This window comes from Bacillus rossius, chromosome 10 (assembly GCF_032445375.1).
Source record: "Bacillus rossius redtenbacheri isolate Brsri chromosome 10, Brsri_v3, whole genome shotgun sequence".
Taxonomy (NCBI): domain Eukaryota; kingdom Metazoa; phylum Arthropoda; class Insecta; order Phasmatodea; family Bacillidae; genus Bacillus; species Bacillus rossius.
In genome coordinates, this window is record NC_086337.1 from 32,572,390 (window position 1) to 32,598,650 (window position 26,261).

At 38.0% G+C, this 26,261-nt stretch overlaps 1 protein-coding gene across 1 annotated transcript; it reads right to left on the minus strand.

Moving 5' to 3' along the window:
* On the minus strand, positions 1-25,015 carry LOC134535924 (DNA polymerase epsilon subunit 2). The gene is made up of 10 exons (XM_063375316.1): positions 24,863-25,015; positions 24,637-24,784; positions 20,539-20,711; positions 17,311-17,561; positions 14,967-15,087; positions 13,709-13,850; positions 10,010-10,248; positions 6,236-6,419; positions 4,429-4,605; positions 1-178 (listed from the first exon to the last, which is right to left on the minus strand). The coding sequence occupies exons 1-10, from the start codon at positions 24,928-24,930 to the stop codon at positions 92-94; spliced, it is 1,590 nt and encodes a 529-aa protein (XP_063231386.1). The 5' UTR covers positions 24,931-25,015; the 3' UTR covers positions 1-91.
* Positions 25,016-26,261: the final 1,246 nt, after the last annotated feature.

Here is a 26,261-nt window from a genome sequence, read left to right on the forward strand (position 1 = left end):
AACTTTTGCGTAATAGAATGTAATGTAGCAAAATGTTTTACAGTATAGTTACAGTCAAATAAGTTAGTTTTGATAGTACTCATTTCTCTTTTCAATCATTTGGAAGCTGGCTGTCTTCCATTTGTCTAGTAGCTGGTATATACACCTTGAATGAGAACTCACTCTTAGGAAAGGAACCCTGAAAAACAGAGCAAATGACATTGTGTTAACTGGTGATGAACAAGGTTAAAATACCTTATTATATTCTTAAAGATAACAGCAAATGGCTTAATCACTGGGAATGGTTTGGTAAAATTCTTTAATCCATTGAATATCTAGTACTTAAAAGTACATATTTTTGGGAATGTAGTAAATTTAAAAATTCAACATTGACAATTCTGAAGTTTACTTAAGTCTAATTGTGTTTTTCTTCATACTTATTAGAATTTGTTCCTTTAATAAGTAATAATGTATATAAATTTTTTTAGTGAAACCTCTATGCTGAGGGGCTACAATTTGAGCGTTACGATAATTATAATCGCATGAGGGGAATAGTTAGGTATATGGTGGCCGAACCAATAGAGGAGAATATGGCAGAGGAGAGGTACAAATGACACAACATACTTGCATGCTTGTGCAATAGCATAATTTAGCGCTCACTTTCTTGTAAAATATATATTGTTTTGATCTGCGTGCTTAACAAAGATAATTGTCTTCTATTCCTAATAATAAGCAAGAAATTTTAATGCACACATTCCTCTCCCCCTCCCCCCCCCCTTCCCCTCAAATGTATATATCATTTAATTTTTGAGCTTTAGATCTAGATTCCAATTTGAGGTAATTTTCATAATTCAAGTTAGAGATTCAAATTTGAGTAAATTGGGATTTGACTAAATACATGTAATCATGCATCACTTTCTTTAATGGTCAGTTTACTAACTCTTTTACAATGGACCAGTATTTTTTTATTCAAAAATTTCATAATTTGAACTGGTATATTAGTGTTTCAAGTTAAAATATCAAGCATTTTGATTGCTATTTTCCACTGGCTTTTATTACCATCATCCACTGTTGCTCGAAGTGTGAGGCTAGGTTCACAAATTAAATTGCAGTGTGTCCTTCGGGTATGTCTCCTTCCTAAACTTAATTTTTTTGTTCAAATCAAATTTGAATATTTTAAAAGAGGAATTTTTTCTTTTGCACCTTTGTGTAACATTTTTAAAACCATATCACTCATAAATAACAAATACTTGTAAATGGTATTAAACATAACTGTAAATTTCTTTCAATTTCAATCCAATTCAAATTGAGTCAAGTTTTTAGGAATTTTTTTTTTTTTAATGGTTGCTATCTGCATACTTGTTTGGCCTTCTTTTCAACTTATTAAACTTATCTGAACTTAACCAAATGGTTTGCTATGCCCATGTTCAATTGAACTCTGGGTAGTTACATTGGGTCCATTAATGTATTGGAACTGGGATGTTTGCATTTGTATTGTATTATTGTAAAACAAAGACTTTTAGTGTGCAATAACTTCACTACACTTCAAATTCAAACAAAGATTCGTTAACTTAAAGTGTAAGTATTTGAAATCTAATTGAATACCAATAGCAGTCATTTTTCATGGTTGCTACAGAAATATAATCTTAGAATTCCCTGACTTTTCCCTGTTTTCCAGAAATTTAAGAGAAAAATGCCCTGACTTTCTTATTAAGCACATACCATAAATATTAACGTGCATATGATTAAATGTAATTTAAAAATTTCAACATTAGGTAAAATAAGGTTTTTTTATTGTGTTATTTTGACGGCAGAATTGTGAATGTGTTTTTTTCCTTCGACATGGCTGGTGAGAGCTCTTCGGCCCATATTGCTGTGAATACTTTTGTAGCACAAAGTGCAGTACGCAGAATTTATGTTTTTATATATGCTGAAACTGTGACTCCTTGAGCCAATTCTCCTTAAAAGTAGTTTTCTTCGACATCTCTAAGCTAAAAAAAAAAAAGTACATAATATTTTCAGGTTAGGTTAAAAAATTGTTTATGAATTCTTAAAAAAAAATATTACTACACAAATACAAAAACTATTACAAATTCACACCTAGCAATATAACGGGCCTACTTAGAGAATTACAATAGCAGCATTACAACATGCAATAGGGCCTATTCTTACAATGTTAACTAATGATTCTGGGGAAAAACATGTTCAGTTATGCATATTTTTTTATACACAATGTAAGTGTCACGCAACAGAACTCACGGATTATAACGGTTGAAAAAAAAATTAAAAAAATAGTTGGAAAAAATGCAAAAACATAACCGCACACAACAGCGACATGTTTTCGTATCAGCTTGGTAGTTTTCAAAATGAGAATTGGTATTGATTCTTTATCAAAATGCACTTTATTTTCTTATGAACGCATCAAAAACTAACTTCACCTGAAACAACGCCTTTAAATTCACGTAATAAGCTTTGTACTCATATCATTCCACGTGAAAATAGCCTTCAAAAGATAACCGACGCCATGCCCGTTCTGTAGTTCACTGCATGGAACGGAACAAAACAAAGTCTCAAGGGCAAATTAAAAAGGATCAAAACACGAACAAATGAAGGCCGGGTTCGCTAGTGAACAAACGAGTGCCTGGATTGGCCAGAAGTTCTGGTGGGTGGTTGTAACAGCCTATTGCAACGGACAATCGTAGACCAAGTAAAAAAAAAGTTGCAGTTGCAGTGTGCCTTAAGCAGCAGCCTTTTAGCGGAGTCGTTCGGTAGCGGTACGAGCGCATCAAAACAAAGCTTTGTTCGAATTATAAGCAACTTTAAAATTTCCAGAATTCGTAGAATTTTCCCTGACATTTCCCGGAATTCCCTGACCATTTTAATTTCCCTGACATTTCCCGGTTTTCTAGTCCTGTAGCAACCATGTTTTTACCTATAAAATAGGTACACGTTAACAAAGGCAGGTGGAGGCCACCCAATGATGACGAAAACATTCTGCAATGGTATTATTAACCTAATTAATTGCATAACATATGTACTCAATGGTGTCGCTGTAGACCAAACGAGAGATGTGGGATTAACATCCATGACAAACTATTAATCTCTAATGCCAAATGAACTGTCTGCAGCAAAGATGGCTGGCTGAGCCCTTGAAGGAAAGTTCGAAGTTTGTATTTCTCTGCTCATGCTGCTCAGATTCGCAGAAGACTACAACCAATTTCGTTAAGTTGAAACATAAAAATCTTAACCTAGCCATACAAGTTTTTTTTTCACAATAAATGCAGTGATGTGATCAATTTATAACATGATTTCCAATTTAACACTGCCAACAATCAAAGATGTAAAGTACGTGTTTCATCTAACTGTATGCAAGGTTAAAAGACCAATTTTATGCTAGAAATTCAAGATAGCAGTAACTGAGAGTAATGAACATGCTTTTTAAAATTATGTAAACTGTATATAATGTTAATTTACATTTTTTAAATCATAAAACATCAGTTTTCTGAATATATTATAATTTTATAATCTGTTGAACATAGTCATAATAAAAACAAGGAATCTGAATTGGATTTGAAGAATCAAACCTTTAATTTAAGAATAAAACAGAATAGGAATTGGCCCAACACTAACAAATAAATAATTTGAAACAAGAGCTCCTACTGCTTGGAGCGCGCACGCACATGAATGCAATATTCGCTGCTGTAAATAATATTTTTTTCTGGTATTTGAAATTTTGAATATCTGAAAAAAACATAACTTTTTCCATTTCTCCCTTACGCTGCTTGTTATAATTTGTTCCTCCCTTCTACTCCCTAGTGCTGCCTGGGGCCTCTTTGCTACCCACTGCATGCTCAGGTAAAATTATACCATCTGGACACTGCACCAGCCCAGTTTGAGTCCGTCTGTGCTATGTTTTCAACTTTTGTTGTCTGTTCAGTTTGGCTTTTATCCGTGTGTTTGCACAAACATCTTTTTTTTAGTTTGTCAGTTATTATAGTTTCTTAACATGACCAGTGTAAACAAACAACGGCGTACGTCCAAAACAACATCTTGCATCAAATAGTAAGCATTGGTACACACAATGCCTAAAGACAAGATTTTATGGTTATATTATATTCAAACCAAGATTTTATGAAATATGTTTATTAAAAAGAATAGAATATTACTGGACAAATATGACACTTAATTGTTTCATGATTACTAATATCTCCAAAACAGTGTCATTTTGACTGATGCATGATGCACTCTTACAAGATGATTTGTTAATAAGCATGCCAGACTATTTGGAACAAATCAATCAAATCTGGTTTGAAAAATGCACTAACATTAACAAGCACGCACGTACGTCACTGACCGGGTTACTCGATGTAAGTTTTTGGACATACAGGCAATGGTGTATGGGCAAGTCATGCACTCCCATTGCACAACTCTTTAAAAGATAACACCGACCGGGTTGCTGACGACGCAGCCCATGTAGGACGAGGTGAAGGCGCTGAAGGTGTCGCCCACCACCACCAGGTCGGGCAGGGGGTACAGTCGCAGGGCCGCGTCGAAGCCCCAGTACAGGGGGCACACGGACAGGGGCAGGGGCGTCAGGTGCGCCTGGCACAGGATGGTCTTGGCAAACTGGAACACACGTGTCATCATTCAAAAATATTGTTCCGTGACTATGGAAGTTAAAGAATTCACCCGGAAAAAAATTGGTGAATTATAGCAGCGCCCAGAACCAACTTGTGTTCAGGCGGCCATCTTGATTTTTTTTACTGTCCTTTGTTGGATACGCAAGCAAGGAGTAAGTTTTGTCCGCACACAACCAACAACAAAAAGAAAAAAACACTGTTACATGTCCATGCTCCGAGCACAAAAAATTAGAAATATATACAAATGGTCCTTTTTTAAAGTCACTGAACAAAGATATTACATATTCGTGAATAATTTGATAATTCATTTCTAACAGATACACAGAGTGGGGCACAAATCACAAAAAAATTGAATTGGGGAAAAAAAAAAGTAACATGTAAAAAGCTAAGATGATCTAATTATAAATTGAAAATTTGTTTTTTGCAATATTATACGTTGTACTCATATATTTACTTGAGAAAATCTATTGAATATGATTTAAATTATTTAATAATACTCTATTTTCATGTATATAATCAGTTGGATCAACAAAACAATTCTCAAACTTAAATTTTTAAAATTTGTTTAAAAAAATGCATTATAAGATTTTTTTTTTATTCTCTTGCATTTTTATTACATTTTGGATCAAATATACTTGGGCTCCTGAGAAGTGTGAGGATAAATATACACTGAATGTAAAAATTCAATTAGAAAAATATTCAATAATAAAGAATAAGTACCTACATATTAAATTAGAATTTTCAAAAAAGTAGTGATTGCATTAGCTTAAAAAATACAATTTCAAAACACGTAACACATGCTACTGAGCATCATATGCAGTAGGTAAAATACAACCATATATTATTTTACAAAACAAAATACAAGTGCTGCAATTATTTACTTTTTTTTCAAAAATACAGCATTACATGAAGTTTGTCCTCACAAGTTTGAAAGGCATATAATTGTAACACATGTACTATAAGTAATACGCCTAAAATATTCTTGCATGCCAAAAAGGCTTATTATCAAAAATCCCTTTCGGTACAGCCTACAGGCGTTGGTAGATTTTGAAGTACATTTTTATTCTGGAAATATTTTGGCAATTTCTATAAACTTCTGGAACATTTTAAGAACTTAATTTACATACAGTATTTGTGTTCTCCAATAATTACAAAAGGATCAATTAAATATTCGCCATTTTCCACGGAGTGAAAAAATTACAAATATTTTTTAATCAGTGTATCCAGCATTGAATAGCTTAGAATAAATTTCATATTATATGCCAACTAAGGTAATTATTTTGATTTTTTGACCTTCAAACACACAATTTTTTATCACTTATGATCTACAATAGGTTCATGAATTTTTAACCTTACTTTCTCCGCCACATATCTAAAACACATCACCGAAATGAGAAACGTATATGTATAACCATCGAGCAAGGAGGAGAACTAAAAGAAAATTATTTAAACGTTCAGGAAAACCACCTAACCATCTCTAGATAACTGTGAATCTAACTGGGCGTGTACCAGACGTGGTCATTCAGGTTCCAGTTCGTGAGCAGTGATTTCAAAATGAGTCGAGTCGAGCAGCGTGGAGAAGGGAACGACCAAGACGCGAGGCGCCGGCGACTCACGTGGTCCGCGATCTCGCCCGACGCCGGGAAGTGGACGGTGTTGCGGCACAGCTTGGTGACCAGGTCCTGCCGCGCCACGACTATCTCCTGGGTGCAGTACTGCAGGCGGCAGGGGTTGGTGGCCAGCTCCGCGGAGGGCAGTCGGCTCAGGAACTCCTCGGCCACGTGAGCGGGCAGCGCCGGCCTGTCCCGGGCACGACTCACGCTTCAGTCCGACCAGCTACATCTGGTCGCGCCGGACTGTCCAGCGTCAATATTAGCTTTGAACATATATACTGTATAGAAGTCGCGAGTGGATAGGATTTACTCTACGTTTTTCAGGAGCGCACGATGAGCAGCTCGGGAACTTCACCGCTGCAGTGCGCTGCCGTTTCGCCCTGTATCGTCTTAGTTGTTATTTGCACGTTAGAGCGCAGCACTGTCGCCCGCTGTCATTCCCCCGCACCTACCCCACCCATCATTAACTGCAGCTCAAGGTCGTTCAACGGGAGGGAGAAGGGGTGTTTGAAGATTTCGACACTTGTCCGCTAGGGACCACCACAAGTCGATGCCTTAGAGATGGTGGCGATTGCGGCAGTGAATTAACCAACTACCTCAAAACCGTATTAGAAATTTTAACCTGGGCCGGCGACTTCTATACAGTATATATATTCAAAGATATTAGTGATGTCTTAGTATCGCATCGGATGACATTACCATTTTGTATTGATTTCCCCATGTAATCATTTCCAACTGATACTTTTTAAAAAAATAAAAAAAAAAAATATTTAGTACCTGTTTGTGGTTTGTAGGCATCGTTTACTCCAGTTTGCCCGTAATTTAAGGCTAAACTTGAATGTTGTGTTTGTTAATTAGTCAAAAGGCATAACGCTATGCAACAAAAATTTTACGCAGTAAAATAATAATTACAAATAATGATTAGTATATAGAACAATAATATACAAAATGAGTTGTAATAAGCTATTTTAGAGGGGAGAAAAATAATATGTTGCATCTGTGATTCAAACCACTATTCTCTACTACAAAACAATTATCATGGAGATGTACCCGTGAAAGGTAACCCCTATAATGAAAAAAAATTGTAAACACTGTACTGAAATAAAAACTGATGGAAACTCTGAGCAAACTGAACTAAGAATGCAGCCATTGCAGTATTGCAACCTAGCAGCCTAGGTCAACAACCAAAATCAACCCGAAAAAATATGAATGTGAGCGGCTTGACAGGTGTGAGATTAAAGAAAGTGCTGAACCACAGATGGCTCGATTAAAGAACTTTCACTGTATTTTGATCCATGTAAGCACTGGAATCGGCCTGTGTTGAATAAAACCTCTAGTAACAGGTGTCTCAACTTTTTTTTTTTTTTTTAAATTATGGCATTCGAGCTGCAATTTTCTAAAATATGAGACCCATTACGTGAATTTTAATGCCATTTTAAAAAGACAATTTCTTTATAGTCCTCCCTCGGTTTAATTTTCAAAACATCTACATTTTATAACTATAATAATAAACAAATTTTACCTATCACCAGAAAGTAAGATTTGTTTAACTTTTAAATTATTGTACTCTTTTCGTATACCACACATTTTAATTTACAGAACCTCAGAGCACACCTGTATTGACTTTGACTTCACGGCACGCAAGTGTGTAGTGACAAAGTGGGTGGAAAACCCTGCTCTAGTGGCAGTGTGAAGTCTTCGCCTTGCTAAAGGAACAGTAACTGACTGACAGCACTGAAGAACACATGCAAGGGTGACCGGTAATGTTCCCCTCTCCTATGTGTGCAACAGTACCCTCACCTGTATGTTCTTACACGTATACAGCAAATATAATACTAAACAAAATGCTTTCTTTGTGAAACATCTTTTGGAACTGCACTAAAACACAAATACGGACATGAAAATGCAATAGTCAAACAATGGCAGCAGAGGCTGATACTAACTGGGAATTAATGCCCTATCATTACCCAGGACCATTTACTGCTACAACTCCTTGGTAGATATGAACTGCAATCTGCGACTAATTATTTTAGAAACTCAAGATAGTGGGGACTAAAGCCCTCTTGTAAGCACATCTTTGCCTCAATTGCTTGCAAGCACAAACCTTTGCTATTACACACATTAATTTTTTAAATATGTCTAAAAAATGGATTTGAGTGCATTATTTTATTGCCATAGATTTAATAAAGGTTGTGTCAACTAAGATCTTTACAGATAATGCTCAAATTTTCTGGCACAGCACTTTGAAAGTGTTAAAACTGCACTTGAGTACCTTTTTTGAATGTTGATTAAATCCTGAGATTGAAATTTTTTTTATATATATATATATATATATATATATATATATATATATATATATATATATATATATATATATATATATAATGTAATCCTAGTGGTATATTTTTTCGTAAGAAAAAATTACAAAATCTCTTTCTAATGTCTTAACTAGAGTTATTTTAGATCCCAGCGTGTAGCGCAGGCCCGGGTAGTCTGCATTAGTTCCTGTTTTCTCTGGTATCTAGCAGACGACACGTTCTAAGGATATTCTCTCGTTTTTGCACAGGACTGTGAAATAGCGAAGAGCAACAGAAAGTATTTTTATTTCTTTTTAACAAATTCTGTGAGGAACGTGTATTTTTTTTTGTCAGGAGAAGAAATAAACTCGAAATTCGGTCAAACTTTCATTTACAGTCGACCAGCAACAGTTTTCAAATAATTTAATAATCATTAAAAAAATTTCACACCCAACAACATGCAACAGTCGTCGAGATAATGCGTGATTATTCTTCTGCACGTGCAAGGAATACTCATCTCAGCTGGGCACGATCGCGACTTGTCAAAACATTTCCGTAATGGCCAATTTTATCAGCATCATCGTTCATGAGCAGCTAATGACAACTTTTTTTGAATACTACTGCACTATGTTAAACTACACCTTTGAATATATATACTGTATAGAAGTCGCGAGTGAACAGGATTTACTCTACGTTTTTCAGGAGCGTACGATGAGCAGCTTGGGAACTTGACCGCTGCAGTGCGCTGCCGTAACGCCCTGCATCGTCTTAGGTTGTTATTTACACGTCAGAGGGCAGCACTGTCGCCCGCTGTCATTCCCCCGCACCCCCCACCCATCATTCACTGCAGCTCAAGGTCCGTTCAAAGGGAGGGTGGGGAAGGGGTGTTTAAGAGTTCGACACTTGTCCGCTAGGGACCACCACAAGTCGATGCCCTAGAGATGGTGGCGATTGCGGCGGTGAACTAACCAACTACCTCAAAACCGTATTGGAAATTTTAACCCGGGCTGGCGACTTCTATACAGTATATATATTCAAACAGGGCCGGTACAAGGTAAATTGGTGCCCTAGGCGAAAAACCTTAATGCCCCCCCCCCCCCCTCCCTCCCCCCTTACCACAGGCCAGACACCCCAAAAAAAATTTTCCTAGCCTCAAAATACCTCACGTAAGCCTAAGATTTTGTCAACAATCAAATGTAAGCAGGCTTGTGTTTTTTTTTTTTTTACTTTTTTACTTATTACAAATCATAAACAGGCCACCGTGGACTTTAAATAATTACTTATATCAATATAAACATTCCAAACTGTTACAAAAATCCATTTTCATCTAGTTTCGATAATCGTTAAAAATGTATCAGCTGTTATGTGTCGTGCTGCGCCGCCCCCAGCTACTTGACGACCTGGGCGGTCGCCTGGTTCGCCTGTACGGACGCGCCGGCCCTGTATTCGAAGACTACACTGAGGAACGGCGGCGACTCGCCTGGGCAGGATGCCGGGGCAGGCGGGGTCGACGGGGCCCGGAACCAGCACGAAGCGGCTGCGCCGCGCCAGCTCGGGGAACTGCAGCACGAGGTCGGCAAGGGCGCGCAGGCGGGCGCGAAGCAGCCGTGCCTGCCCCCCGCCGCCCCCCTGCGCCGACAGGAAGCTGCCCATCAGCACGAACGCCACCGGCGGGCACTCGGCGTAGCCGGCGAACAGCTGGCGGAGCTTGTCCATCACCTGGCACGGGCGGCAACACACACTCCCCTCTCGCGTCTGCTGCGTGTGTAGCAGGCCCATCCATCAGGGTTCCCCTTCCCTACTAACCCAGGCTCCAGGAAACAGGGCCGTAGTAGCCAGGATCTCGTGAAGGCAGGGGTCCAGCACGACCGTATTTTTATTTTCTTTATATGTAATTTAAATTCAAAACAAAATCGATAGTCATACTGAAATTTCAGGGAATAGGAGAATTTAGAACTATAAAATTTTACACATATAAAAATTAATCATACTTTTGCTTGAGAAAACTGATATTTTATATTGGATTATATTTAATTGGTTTTTATACTTTGTTCTTAAAGTCATGTTTGACGTTATCGTTAAAACAAGTCATAAATGCCTTTACACACATACACATACACATATATTATATATATAAACAATATGAAACACACATCTCAAGTTTGTATGAAAATAATATCTAAAGTAGCAAGTGTGCAACTCGGGATTAAATATGTATACACTACTTGGAAACACATTATTCAAGCACACTTACGATTACAATAGTATTTACTCGCATATAGGTCGCGGCAATTTTACCAGATTTGATGGGGAAAAAATGAAGTGCGACCTATATGTGAAGAAAAAATTTTTAAAAATTTTTGAGGAATTTTTTTTGCAATATTTTGCTTTAAAATGCGAAAAAGAAGTTTATATAGGTATAGGCAAATTTATTTACAATGTACACATACAGCGAAACCCCTTATTTACGTTACCGTTATTTACGTTTTCCCGTTATTTGCACTATATTCTTCAGGTCCCGTTTAGTTCCCATTTAGTCCAATACAATACTTTCACCCAAATTACTACTCAAAAATCGAATCCATCCCGCTATTTACGTCACGTAACAACCATAAACAACCAGAAAATACCGTGGATACTTTAAGAGTAGATAAGATTAGCTAGTAGGCCTAAAAACACTAAAAACATCGTGAAAAACGTAACGTTTATAGTCGGCAATGAACATTTTAAATTGCAAAATATATATATTTTATAACATGAAAAGTTGCTCTTATTTCTAGACATGTAATAATTTAAGCCTAGGCGTGTAAAAGTCCGAGTAATTATAGCAGGAGACAATCTAAAATGCACGAGGGAAAAACGTAAACTCACGAATGTATGAACGTGGCTGATTGTTAATTTCTGATACTGTATTTATGTCACAACTTAGCCGAAATATTGGTACGAGACAAACTTCACAAGATAAAATGAGCGGAGTCTTGGTAACTGTTTTATACACATTTTATAATTTCGGAAGTATTGTACAGTTGACGCATGATTTTTAAACTAACAATTTATTTCTGGGGATCGTAATTAATTAATTATTGGTATCAAGACATCAAGATGGACGTAAACTTGAACATGTCACGGCAGCGAGAAAACTGGTGCGTATACTAATAAACTGGTATTAGAACGGGACAAAACCGGTACACGGGAGGTGGAGCTTATATTTTTTCCCGCTAAGCTCGCATCTATTGGCTGGCTGCTGATGCAGGGTCACGAGTCTGGGCGGAGCGTTGAGTGAGTTATACTGCGCATGCGCAGCTCAGTGAACAAAGAGAGCCAGCAGGCGCGCCGTAAGAGCAGCTGATCAAGTACAATGACCTTTCGCCGCGCAAGGCGCACGGCGCGGTAATGAATTACCGGTGCGACCTATATGGGGGGAATCTTAAATACCAAATTCAAGACCTCAAATTATGGGTGCGACCTATCTGCGACGGCGACCTATATGCGAGTAAATACGGTAATCCTTCCAAAATAATCTCTCCATGAAATTATACAGCTACGTTGCTGTAATTTCCTTATTCTGTCTTTGCTTGTTATTCTTTTAAATCTTGGAAGGGACCTCCATCCTGGCTACGTCCCTGCTAAGAAGGATTGGATGGACCTCCATCGGATCACAGGAATACGGGTGAGCGCCAGTTAGCAGTCAAGTTGGGGCTTTGAACCAGGGAACTAACTGGTTAGCGAAATGTCTCAGCTGCAATGAAACAGCGTAACTGTTTTCCTCACCCATGGAGGTCGCAGGATGCTGCATAAAAAACACTTCATGTGATGTACTTCAACACCAGCATCATATATGGAATGTACCTCGAAAGCCCCAGTAACACTAAGCCAAGAGGAGTCCAGTCATCTTTATTATCATTGTCATCGTCTGCTAAGCCCAAGGTTGCATGCACAATGGCATCCAAAATCATGTTTAACACCGAACCACACACTTACAGATTCATTGCACATAAATACCTTCACTCTGTTCAAGTAAGTTGAGATTTCTGAGACAGGTTCTACAGCAAACATTCACAAACACTGACAGCTAAATATCCTTATATAATTAACAAAATAAATAACAATACATGATAAACTAGTCTGGTGCTATGTGAATCTGTGTTTGTTCTTTTATTATATTTGGGTATTCAGATAAAATCATAATATTCACCGACTATTTCCTTCTCAACCTTTATTGAGCTATTATTAACCCTTTTATTCTAATTATTAGCCTACTCCAAAATAGTATTTTTTTTCATACTTTAGTTTCATTGTAAATTCATATATTTCAGGGTTTTCCCAACAGTAGGTGCACGCAAGATGTAGTGAATAAAAAAAAAAACATTATTCAAAAAATGTTTTACAACACCAGTTATACTGAAACCAAGATTTTATATTCTATTTCCAGATTTCTGGCTTTGATCTGGTTAGATTTGTACAGTAAAGAGTGTGTGTTGATGTTATAAAATGAGAACTTTCATTCACTGTTTGCAAACTGTTGAACACTTTCTTATAGAAGAGACTAGGTGGTGAAAAAACATTTTAATGGTTTATAATAAATATATTAAAATTTAAAAAAAAATTTGTACAGAATGCAGATTAAAAAATTACTAGTTTTAAAATAAAAGCTGTAGGTAGCAATTTTAAACCCAGAAGATATAATATAAAAATAATTATTTGTGTAAAATGGCATAAATATATATTTAGTAATCCCCAGATTTAAGCAATTTATGTTTTGAGTTCCGTGATCCAAAAAAAAAAAGCTGAAAATGCTTGTGTAGTGTGTTGTTTGCGTAATCTTTTAAACATTTTAAATAGAAACAATAGGTTTGCAGTACAATTTTCGCTTGTTTCGGTTTCGTGTAATATCAAAATGTTTTTAAAATTTTATTTTGGAAGGGAAGAACACATAACCTCCTAAGCTACCCCCTTCAAAAGATTCTTGGTAATAAAATACTGTGGGGGAAGGAAGGAAGGGACAAATTTGTGTATTGCCCTGGCATATGGTGGTAGTTTGGTAGACAGAAAAATACATATTCAGAAAGGTATCAAACTTCATAACAAAAGAAAAATTTTATAATACAATCATAGAAAAATTTAATTTTTTTGTCATTATTAGTTTAATGCTAGGTAATGCTCACAAACTATTGTGTACCTTGAAACTGTCCAGCCAGACGTCTGCTAGAAAGACTATCATTGCATCCTGGTTTTCCTGCTCGTGTTTGAGAAGATTGCTAGATGTTTTTAAGCTAACAACTGAGGGGCCTCCAAATGTGTTCACGTTGCCAAAGTAGGCCCTAAAATGAAAGAAACAATCATAAAAATGTTATTACATTTTAAATTCATAATATTACATTATGCTATAACAACAACTACCAAATACATCATGAAAACAGAACTTTCTCACTTCGCACTAGTTTACATAACTTATTACCTCATGTAGTTCTAGACTGAAAAGTTCCCCTTAGAATGTGTTTGAATTTTATTTATAACTAGCTGTACCGGCCACACGTCGCTGTAGCTTAGTCTTGTTAAATAGAAATGAAATAAAAGAGAACGTACACAATTTTTTTTTTAAATTTATACGAAGTAGATACACATATAAAAAGCATATCTCTCTAACTTCTCTGTACATATGTCCCTCTATGAATCTCTCTCTCTCCTCTCTCTCTCTAATATACGTATATAATCACTATCTCTCTCTTTGTATATGTTTCTATCTATATCACAATCTATCTTCTTATTTATCTCTACATCTAAGTATAAACCTCACTATCTCTAAATATATGTATATCTCCCTCCCCCATTTCTCTCTATCATTATATAACTGTATATCTCCCTCTATCTCTCTACACCTCTCTCTATCTCTATATATATTTGTATAGCTATCTTTACAAAACAGATGACGAACGCACAAACATTCCTGAGGCCTTTCCGGCCTCTGGACACAAGGTGCAAGAATGCCCTCTTTGGCATGTGCCTGCCCTGTGCGAGGTCATTAGAGCCCTTTTGCCAACAAGACCGTTACTTACACCTTACACGTGTTAATTACAGACATATCTTATTTAACAGTTAGGGAATACCGCACTACTTACTAAACACTACATAATTTACACATCAAATCAGTAAAGGCTAAATACATTTTCCAATCACAACATATCACTATAACTTGTACTGCACATGAACAAGGGGGAAATAATTGCAATGGTATTCAAAAAGATACTGTAGTGGCATTTTACAGCTGATAAGAAATAAGCTTGTCAGTTAAAGTTCCTGAAAAGTCATGTATATCGAACAAAATACACATTGAGTCACTACTGTTCTAAGGCCTGAAGTTTTCTGGCAAGTGGATCGAAACAAATAAGAAGTTTTAGCCCATTACAGTCAGATCATCCAATCATTGATATACATACCGGCTGCTCTTAGAAGATTCTGCCGGCGGGAACCCCAAGCCTTGGATGTGGAAGATCCTATCATCGTACCAGCCCTCGGCCAGGACAAAACAGTTTTCGCAGAACAAGCCAGTGTGATACTTGTGCACAGGATTAAGGAAACAACAGATTTCTTTGACTTGCTACAGTGAAGGGATTAATGGAAAATTTAAAACATGGTGCAAATGGGGAACCCTATTTTTTGCTTTACATTTTCTTACTTGTGGTACTTTGAACCATGTTTTCTTGCTACCTTGAAACATGTTAAAAAAAATAACAAGGGAGCGAATATTGTAATATGCAAAAGAATCTTCCAGAACTACATACGTCCACATGAACTATGCAATCATTAGCATCACTCTTTATACATTCAATTTCTGAAATCCAAGCATGGTTAGCTCCAGGTGTTTCTATGTAAATATGACTATCACAGAACCAAATTTTAACTTTAATAATACATTAAAAAACTGCACAGCACAACACATTTGCACATATAATGATTTAATCAGCAAAAAAATTCTTTAGACAAAAATAAAATAGGGAAATAAAAAAAATTTGCGACTGGCAATGGTTTATTGGAGAACCATATTGACAGGCCGAATTGTAAGGTGTATGCACAATATGAGATTACATTGCAAGGTTTAAAAAACCAACTTTAAAATGCTTTAACTCACTCAACTTCCATCCATCACATGTTTTGTTTGTTGCTTTCGCTACCTAAATCTAAAGTTTTCACATTTTTATACTTCTTTCAGAATTTTTTCTTTTAAAAAGCCACAAAGTTTTTATTTGAGTACCTACTTACAAAAATGACTCATTTTTTCTACAGGATCCTGCTCAAAAATCAATATCCTATTTAGCGCAAATTATTATTATTTTAACTTTAATTCTGGTTCTTTGTGTTTGCGTGATGTATCTTTTGGTAAAAATATTTAAGATTATTGTTAATTCATTATTTATTATTTCCGAAGATTCATACTGCAGGTGTCTACGAATACCTATGAACCAATTTCAGACTTAATCAGAATCTTTTAATAAAATGTTTTTTTCTCAAAAGGGTGATTTTTAATTCAGCACACACAAAAAAAAAAAAAAATTAAAAAAAATAGACATGAGCATATGCAATATCAAATTTTCTAAATTATCAGGAAAGTACAGATTTTTTAAGTTAAACAAGCTAAAAAATTTTCAGATATTTTTCACATGCAACTATAAACTGAAGCGAGGCTTCAAGAAATTAAAGTTTCATGACTTTCAGCACCGTTGCTGCATATTTAGGGAATTTTTTCATGACTTTCGTGACGCGTCCCTTCAGTTTCCTTAATTTCCAAGACTTGTGACCTGCAGACCCTGCCGCCTGGTTCGGCAGTCCTGGCCGGCGTTAAAAATAAAATGTTGTAACAACCCAGATTACAGCCTTCCTCATGCAATCCAGTAATAATAATTTGCTATAAATTTTTTGTCATCATTCAGGTTAGATTTAAAGTTTTACCTTTTTTAAAGTTTTTGTAAACGTAATTCTCTAGGTTTATTGTTTATAATTTTAAAATTCATAAGTTTATTTTTGAAGTAATTTTTTTTGCTGGCTTCTTTGTGTGGGAAGGCGTGCTGATGTGATTTTCCTTCGTTATTTCCACGACCGAGGCTTTGTTTCACACGCTAGGCGTGTGAGTCACTGTCACGGGAGTGCGAGAAAGAGACAAAATCGCTGCGTCGTGGGAACAGAAGCAAGCATTTCGTGGGAGCTTCTGTTGCTACGCGCCGTGATTGGCTGAAAATTACGTCAGCGAGCCCAGGAAACTGCCCGCACGAAGGAAAGGAAGGTTGTAAAGTTAGTCATTGTCCGAGCACCGTGCCGAGAGGTCGTGGTCGGGCGATGGCTCGCATCATCCAACAATGTAATATTGAACTACAACTTAACGGCTATGGTCCGAGCGACGCCTAACCACCTTTTTTTGTTTTCCCTTCTGACTTTTTAATAAATTAGAAATTCTTGACCGTAGTCGTAGGCAAAGCTCACAGCGAGGCGACAAAGTGTTTCGTCGAGCCGTCGCTGCCCGGAACTGATCCGGGCAATGTAATGTAGTCGTAGTAAGAATCTGCGTGTTTTTTTTTTCTCCTTTCTGGAAGTAGAGTTTAAATTTTTTTTTTTGCGTGCGCTCTGTTATACGGAATATGGTGTGATTTTGTCGTGAATGAAAGAAACGGATAATCCATCGAACATCGAGCATTAATTTCTTCGTGACCTGCTTCTATAACCTGTACGTTCCGCTCATCACCTAATTTGGGCTAGCCGGAGGTGGCGGGTGGGTGCGTGCGAAGGATATGGCTTGCGACAAGTCGAGCTGCACGACGCCGGTGGGGTCCTCGAGGAAGAAGCGGCCCTCTCGCAGCTGGGCCAGCATCCCCAACACGACCACGTCGTCCTGGCGTCCCGCGCAGCTCAGCAGGTACTCCACGGGGCTCAGGCGGAACTTCTGGGGCGCGTCCGCGTCTCCGCCGCCGCCTCCCCCCCCGCCGGCCACCGCCGGTGTGAACAGCTCGTGGCGCGCCGTCCTCTGCTGCAGGACTGTGTACCTTCGCCCGACACACACACGCAAGTCCTCAACACGACAGCTGCATGAGTTATACAACATGCATCCTCCAATCTGAGGCAACCAAGCAACACTTCTCAAATATTTGTTTTAAATACATTAATCACACGAATAAACAACCTACTACACGCCCAAGCCTTCTGTGGTCCCGAGGAGGGGAGTGACGGGAGCGCTAGTGTCGCAGTGAGAGAGGGGTGGGGAATGAGGAGGGGTTGGCAGTAGGGGAATACCGTTAGCTGTGGAAGCAAGGAGTATACACATGCGTTCATAAGTGTACGCAACATGTAAGCATGATTACCTAGATGAAACGATGGCCATGAAGCGCAGTCGTGCAGTAAGAAATGTTGTGATAAGCTGAAGGTACAGTCGTATGAAACAGCGAAACACAGTGTCTACGAAGATGTCACAGTGTGTACCAAAGTGTGTCACAGCATCACATCGTACCGTTTGTGTTATAATAATTATTTCACTCAGCACCATATTTAACATACATGTCGGTATACATTTGCCTATAATCAAAGAAAATATTGTTTGTGTGATTAATTAATGAAAAAAATGCAAGAAACATTTCAAAACACAGTTTCGTGCATAGTGCACGTAACAAACGCCCACTCAGCCATTTAGTTCTTCAATTACTGATATGTTACTATTGGAATATGTGCTGCTGTTGTCCGAAAAGTCCCATTCACTGTCTGAGCGGGACTCGCCAAAGTTAACAACAACTTTCTCAATTTTGTGCTCCATTAGACAGTCACCTGTCCAGTACTCTGCTTCTGTATGTTTTACATGTAAAATAATATTTTGCCATTCTTCTTTGGTGATGCTATTGATTGCTTCTGTTGTGATGTTTTCAATGGTACGTGATGATTGAGCGAAATTTTTTTCAGCAACACGTGATTTCACAATGTTCCATACATAGTCAATAGCATTAAGCTCACAGTGGTATGGTAGTAATCTTATTACTTCATGCCCATGTTCTTCTAAGATCTCATCTATGCGAAACCTGGGAGGTGGACGTCGACCACGAACGAGCTGGAGGAGTTCATATTTTGTCATATCATTGTCATGCGGAATGTTGTTGTTCTGTAACCATTGGATGATATCTTGTTTTCTTGTACCGGCTGTTGGTGGCTTATTTAACTGAACGGAATGATAAGGGGCATTATCCATTACAACCAATGAATTAGCAAGCAGATTTGGAATAAGCTTGTCTTGCACCCATCTGGAAAAGTTTGCGAAGTTCATCTCGTCGTGATAATCGCCACTTTTACCTTTGGACTTGAAAATGAGATATGCACCTGGAATGAAACCTAGATCGCAACATGCATGTACGATTATCCAACGTTGACCAGCGCTGTCATTCTTCAAAACACTGTTGTCTTGCCAACACTTGCTTACTGTGTACGTTGAGTGAATCCAGGTTTCGTCAATGTACACAACTGTTTTATTCTTTTCACCAGCCTGCTCATTTGCTTTCATTCGACGTAAATATTTGCCCTTACAAGCAACAATGTCATTGCGTTCCATTAATTTTCCTTTTATTCTTGAATTTTTTGAACCAGAAACCAAATTTATGCAGGATTTTTCTCAGTTTCTTTTCATCCAGGGAAATTTATTTTTTCTTGTAACACTGTAAGAAGCTTATTAAGTGTTGGAACCTCTTCTTTCACCGTATAAAACTGTTGTACGGTGCGCCGTATTACCCCAAGATCAAACTCATCAACCGATATCTTGTTACTACTTGCTTTTCTTTTCTTTCCTGGTGTGCGCAAAATTCCCCCACTGATAGCGGTTTCTTTACTTTCTTTTCAAATTTTGCATATTGTTCCTTTCGATTTCCCAGTCGCTGCGGCCGCACGCTTTGTTGCATTACATAATGGATGGGTAAGTTTGCCTGATGCCTTCTCCTGATCACAAAATGCAATCACATTGCTAATCATTTCCCTGCACTGGCTATGTATAGTTTTGTGTTTTGTTGTACTGCCCGATGCAATTTGTCAAGACACGTTATATTACAGTCACGCACGCTTCGAAACCTTGCTCCGCTTTCAAAGGATCCGTGAAATACTTGAACACCGATACGCCCGTATCCGCGCACTGTGTCGTGACTTATGGTAACAACTCTACTTGCTGTCCCACCCGCGACATGACGCGCTTCGACCGTTGAGGCTGACTAGGGAAAGGGAGGGGACAGTGTGGCGGAGGGAGGGGTCCGTCTGACCTTGGGTAGTTCAAATTTTTCCCGGGACCACAGTTGGCTTGGGCATGTAGTAGTTTTTGCATTGAAAACATAACCAAAGATTAAAGTTGTGCTTATCATCAAAAAGTTAACATATTTTTGACTTTAAAAACATTATATATGCATTTGATCAATTTGGTAGTCTGACAGTCATACATTTTTGATAAAAATGTTTCACAGAAATTAAATGTTTGCCACTGTTTATCCCAAGATTGGAAAGCGGAAGTGTTATATTTCATTACTTAATCAATAAGCCAACAGCGTACTCTGGGTCATTGAGTTCCTGACAGTTCTAGTGACAAGCGAGATATATTAATATAGGGTTCACTGCTTGGGTGCCACAACCCAATAATATGATGTTTCATTTTGCTCCCTACAATATCCATTCTAGATAAAAATATTTAATTTAACTATAACATTGGTTAAAATTAAAAGAAAGACATTTGAGATTATTTTGGGAAATTTGTTTTGCAGGGTGGATTCAGAAGCAGGTAGCTAGTATACTTGCTCAATGTAATTAATGCTTCACAAACTAAACTTAATTTGAAAGGTAAAAGTAAAAATAGCACACACACAACAAAATTTTTTACACAGTGTACCAAATATGGATAGCATATTTATAATACAGATTGTGGATATTTATTCAACATATAAGTACAAATAAAAATCGTGCACATGCACTTACAGACTATGAACAAGTGGCTAACACGAATTCCCCTACCTGTCCCTGTAAATAGCAGCTTTGTCTATCGGTGGACCGAATATCTCTGGCGATGGCTCACTCGATTTCATAAACTTTTTTCTTTCCAAGTCGTACAAGAAACGAGGTACCTCAAAACTACTGATGACGTTGAAAACCGTCTCTGTTTTATCCAAGCCACTTCTAAGGCATTCCTGTGAATTCAAGTAATAGTCTAAAAAATCTACTTTCATGTACATACTGTTATTGTAATACTTAAAGGTACAGATAATATCTATATTAATATTTTCTAAAATATCAACATATATTGTAGCACTATAGCAGGAGGTAAAAAAACAAACACGCAAAACACAGAGTTATTCAATTCACAAGATTAATGTATAATGAAATTGCACCAAACTGACCATTTAAGGTAATTTTCTAGAGTACCCTAAAAACTTATTTGTGGAGAAAAGAAAAAAGTCAGCATATTAACTAATGTAACTGTAATGGCAACATTTCTGAATTTCAATAATTTTATTGCATGAGAAAATGTTATTTTGCCATTAAACTGAATGGTTGGTTAGGTTAATGAAAAGTCACTACTCTAGGAAATTATATTAAAAATGACAACTCTCAACACACATACACGCCAATGAAATGAAAAAAACTTTTCCACTTTTTCTTTGCTGCTTTCCACGTTAAGTGAGTATTTCTGAAGACAAGCCACTTTTCTGGGGGGGGGGAAAATCAAATATTTCGGAAATATTTTTAACCTCCTAAGAGTTTTTTTTACATTCTTTCTCCAAGAAGGCACTGTGATAAGTAGTTTACCAGTAATTTACCATTTTAACGAGTGTTGAGTTATGTTAGGGTAATTTCATTAAAAATACTTGGTACATTTCTAGGGTTGTGCTTTTCTGTAAAAAAAAAAAAAAGTAAAAAAACTAACCCTCGTTTGAAAATTCCAACTGTATTCCGAAAAATTCATGTTTATAGAAGAAGTGGTGTATTGATGTCAGTAGGTATAACATTACTACCATGCTTAACTACGTGTGTGCTGTGTGTGTGTGTGTGTGTGTTCTGTACTACTTGGGTATTTGTGAATTTGTATTACTAAGGAAAATAGCCCTTATGTATTTTTTTTTGGCACTAATCAAGTGTAGTTTTGTATTAATACGGAAAATGGTCTGTACGTATGACACACATTTAGGTTGCAGGTTTATTCTCACTGGCATAAAAATAATAAAGGAAAGGCTTATATGTGATTTACGCATGTATTCGGCGCCAAAATCACAGTCTTACTAGCGACTGGCAAGCCGAGCCGGGTGGTTCATGTTGCGGCGGGCGGGGATATTGTTGCCTGGCTACGGCGAGTCAAGATCACGCATCACTTTTAAGTTTAGTAGAAATCAGGCGAAAAAAAAAAAAAAAATACACGTGATATCTCTCTACACCCCCTCTCCGCCCTTGTGATATTTCGTGATTTTTCCCGACCCCCCCCCCCCCCCCCCCCTTTTCAAGCCTCACATGATTAATGGACGATCCCTAAGTTCTGCGGCGTAATATTCCCGTTTGGGGATCCTGTACATGACATTGGTGTTAAACCCTGGTGACAGACCACACGCTTCTTCCCCAGCGACACAGCAGTAAGCTTGCCTCATCCCTGAAAGCTTGCCACCCTGCATAGCTCCACGTCACAGCTGCGTGGCCTGAAGTCAAACCCAGTATAGAAAGTGCTCTGATAAAAAGGTTGTTACTGTGCGTATGTGTCATATATATATATATATCCCTCTGCCAAGTACATACAGGCAGACTACCAGCAACCACCGAGGCGTAGTCAACTAGGAAGCTACGTTCACACTGCCAGCTGCTACCCGGTTACAAGTAATCTCAAGCTGCCTGTCGGTGCACTGCCCAGACAACTTCGGACTACTATTCGGTAAGCCACTCCAGTTTAATATTTAAGCAACGGACTTAATCCATCAACCAGCCAGAACAGCCATCATCAAGGACAGAAAGCGGAACGTGTCCAAGACGTAACTCAACCGGTGAGTGCGGAAGCTCACTCGCTCATCGGTCAATGAGGGTAACTACGAAAAAGTCGGGGAAATAACTCATTGGTGGTGTAAGCCAAAATGCTTGTACTCCGAGTAACAATATGTGGATGCGGACCAAGTAGAATGTCGTCATGGAAGACAAGTGACAGTAAAAGGCGAGGCAGCTACGATGAGTTTGAGACGGCTGGTGTAGGGCAGGCAGCTGGCTGGTAATTTGCAGACATGTTTCTTCGATACTGGACAAGAATAATTAAGGCTTCCACTCTCTTCTGGGTCGGACGAGTTGTGCAGTAAGCAGTACTGAACGTTGGGGACTTCATTTTGTCAGCTGGTTCAGCGAAGGTGCTGGACAAGTGCCAGTTTACTCGCTCCCAAAGGAGAAGTCGGCGGTTAGGGTAAGACGCTGAGGAAGACGTCGGGCATTTTGTCACCGGGACAGTCGTCAGCAAGTCAACCCAGAACGAATGCCATGGTGAACGAGTACCGTACCCAACTCACTGCACTGTGCGGTAAGATGACTCGCTCTTGAGGTCCCTCGTCGGCAGCGACTGGGACTATTTAAGGCAAATGTTGATCTGATGCTGACCCTAATTCCCAAAGGGGTTGCATCTGAGGAGACAAGTCATCTGGAGAAATTTGCGGAATGTTCAAAGTCCGTAACTTGTTGGCCTAAAACGTGGTAATTAATACTGAGTATTTATTTTAATAGTTAAAATTGTATGCTTGTTGGCCTAAAACGTGGTAATTAATACTGAGTATTTATTTTAATAGTTAAAATTGTATGCAAATGCAATAGCGATCTTTATAGCGGGTAAATTAATACTTACCTATACCTGTATATTTTAGTATTGTAGTTGTCATAGCTATCAGGCTTTGAAGCTATCCCAGTATTTACTGAATCTTGATAGCCGTCAAATTCAAGTGAATTATCTTTGAAAGATTTGTGCAATGGGAGTGCATGACTTGATGTAAGCTTTTGGACATATGCCATTGCTAAGCACATGTATGTCTGTAGAAGAAAACTACAAACAAAACACAAATGACAAAAACACAAATTAAGCAAAAAATTGCTGTAGTCAGGATATAAACACCACACAATACTCCACAACAGGAATATGGTCAACAAACAAAGAAAAACAAAGAAAAATGGACTAACAGAACGGAAAAAAAAACCCTCAAATGACAGCACAAAAATATTGAACCCAAAAAAATTCAGCACAAGTCAAAACGAGACAAAAACACAACAAAAAGAAAAGACGAAACAAACACAACAGTTTTCTAAAACATAAACAAGCGACGTTTCGGGAACTGCTATCTGCTCCCGTCCTCAGGCAGAGACGCACATGGTACGCACCTGTGTACGTGAATCTTTCAGAATACGACTGAAATTTTCAAAGAATGTTTTAGAATTACATAGAATGTCTCTAGTTTTCAGAAAACCCTTCTTGAAATTTTATTATTTTATTGACAGAGAAGCAGCTTCTACAATAGAAATTTACCAAATACTTTATAATACCTAGTGAGGATGGTTAGAGGTGTCAGGTTAGCTACATTAAAAATACTATAAAATCCTTTGAACAATGGTAAAGAATAACAAACATTAAATGTAGCTAACTTAAAATAACCAACCATCCTTACAAATTTAAGGTATTTGTAATATAGTCAACCAACCATCAACACAATTATATTATATATTTTTAATGTAGAAAACTTAACCTATCAAACATTCTCAAGATTTTCACTATATTTAATAGACAAAACATAATAATCACTCTAAAAAATAGTCTATTACTTTACGTATTACAACGCCCTCTTAGATAATAATTGGAAAAAAGCTAGGAAATATATATTTTTTTAATTTATATTATAACTTTTACAGAGAAGTAACATCCCTTCAGGTTTAGTCAAAATTTAACTACAGATGCTTAATTATTATTTATTTCCATTTCAAACAGTAAAAAGCAATTGAAATGTTTTCAAAATCGCTGTTTTGCGACTATACTGCGAATACAGCAAAAACTGTACTCCTAAAAGGCATGCACCTGTTCTACCAGAACAAAAGTAAAGGAAAATACCTAACCTGTACAGCAGTTTCAACCAAACTTTTCTCAATAACTGCACTTTCTGGAGAGAGCTTTTGAATACTCTCTGTAAATCGCTCTAGCCATTCTTGACGTTCAGCACTTGCAACAGGTCTTAACTGATCTACGAGGAATGTTTGGGCATCGCTGAAAGAAAGAAAAAAATCAATTTTCTTTGACTATCATAATTTATAAAACTAAATTTAATGACATTTTTTTTTGTACCGTCTCAAGTTAAAGCCATATAACTTGAAAGTTGTGTCTATCTTCTTTCGTAAATTCACATCATCCATAATTCAACCCTTCTTGTCAAATTCTTCCCGCCACAAACTGCGAATTGTCATGTCAAGTCAATATGGCCACAAGGTTGCCAACATTTTTGGTGAAAACTGTGCACTGTAACAAAAATACCGCATTATTACCATACAGTTCCCCTACCTGTAAAAACATGTCGGTGACCAACTAAGAAACTTGTTTTCTTCCAAAAGTACAGCAATAAAATCTTTTATGCTAAAATAAAATAACTTAAATAGTACACCGAACAATTTTTACTTAAACTTAAAATTAGTTATAATATACAAATAAGATACCTACATTTTCAAGTAAAACTCCTTCTTTCTAATAGATGTATTTTACAATTAAATCTACATAATATATCTGAGAAAATGACAAAAATGTTTTAAGTAGTAATACAAAAGATATGACTCCATAAGATTGATGTGAGCCGATCTCCACAGAGGGTGGGAAGACATTGTGGGCGATGCTGTTCTGGATTGCCCGGTGCCAGCTCTCAAGAGAGCAGCCTCCCTCGGGAGGCGGGTTGTTGACCATTCCACCCCTGTGACCACTGAACATGTGACTGCATCAGAGAGACTCTATTAGCAGGAAGTTGGCCGTTATACCTAGGTGGACCACATGTTCGGGCTTGTGGGCACACCTATTCACACATCTCTCGCACACACCTGTAGTCTGTACAGGACAAGGAAAGCAATATAGATTGACGTCGTCCGACCGACGACCATCCCTAAGCCCGACCTGCAACCGCCAGTATACTCTCCCGCTAACGGAACGCACCCCTGGCCGTGGCCCACCCGAGTCGAGCGAGCCACCGAGCCGAACGGCCAAACCAGACATTATTATTATAAAGCACACTAAATCCGAGTGGACTAGAGACGAACCACACCCATTCCCCCTCAAACAATTAATTACGAATTTTGCGACCTTAAAGTCTCTTCCAGACGCAGTCATTTAGTTTTTAACGTAATGAGGTGAAGCTTGGCGTGGCAGGGGCCGACGCGCCACCGGACGCCATGCCAGTTCCGCAGTTCAACTCGACTCGCGGACCGGGACGGACCTACGTCCCACGAAGAGACCACAACCATTGTCTCCATCGCAAGTAACGTCCGGTAAATATAGTCATTTAACATAAACCAAACCTTTTTCTATTCACCTCTCCGTGCGTGCCCGGTCCGTTTTTTACGGTTCAGGACCTAATCCGACCGCGTAAACTTAAAGACGCCCCGCACCACACCTGGTGCGCAGGGTCGTTCTTCAGCATACGGCACGGGCCGTCTCCCGCAAACCACAGAACTTTCTTAAGGCCACGCGCCTTCGCGCTGACCAC

What these genes read in the sequence shown, in the direction of transcription:
- LOC134535924 (XM_063375316.1), bottom strand. Translation starts at nt 24,930, where the DNA reads ATGGATGATGTGAATTTACGAAAGAAGATAGACACAACTTTCAAGTTA. An exon ending in TGGTTGAAACTGCTGTACAG is followed by an intron (nt 20,712 to 24,636) that starts GTTAGGTATTTT and finishes TTGAATTCACAG; the next exon opens with GAATGCCTTAGAAGTGGCTT. An exon ending in TCTGGCTGGACAGTTTCAAG is followed by an intron (nt 10,249 to 13,708) that starts GTACACAATAGT and finishes CGCCCGTGCCAG; the next exon opens with GTGATGGACAAGCTCCGCCA.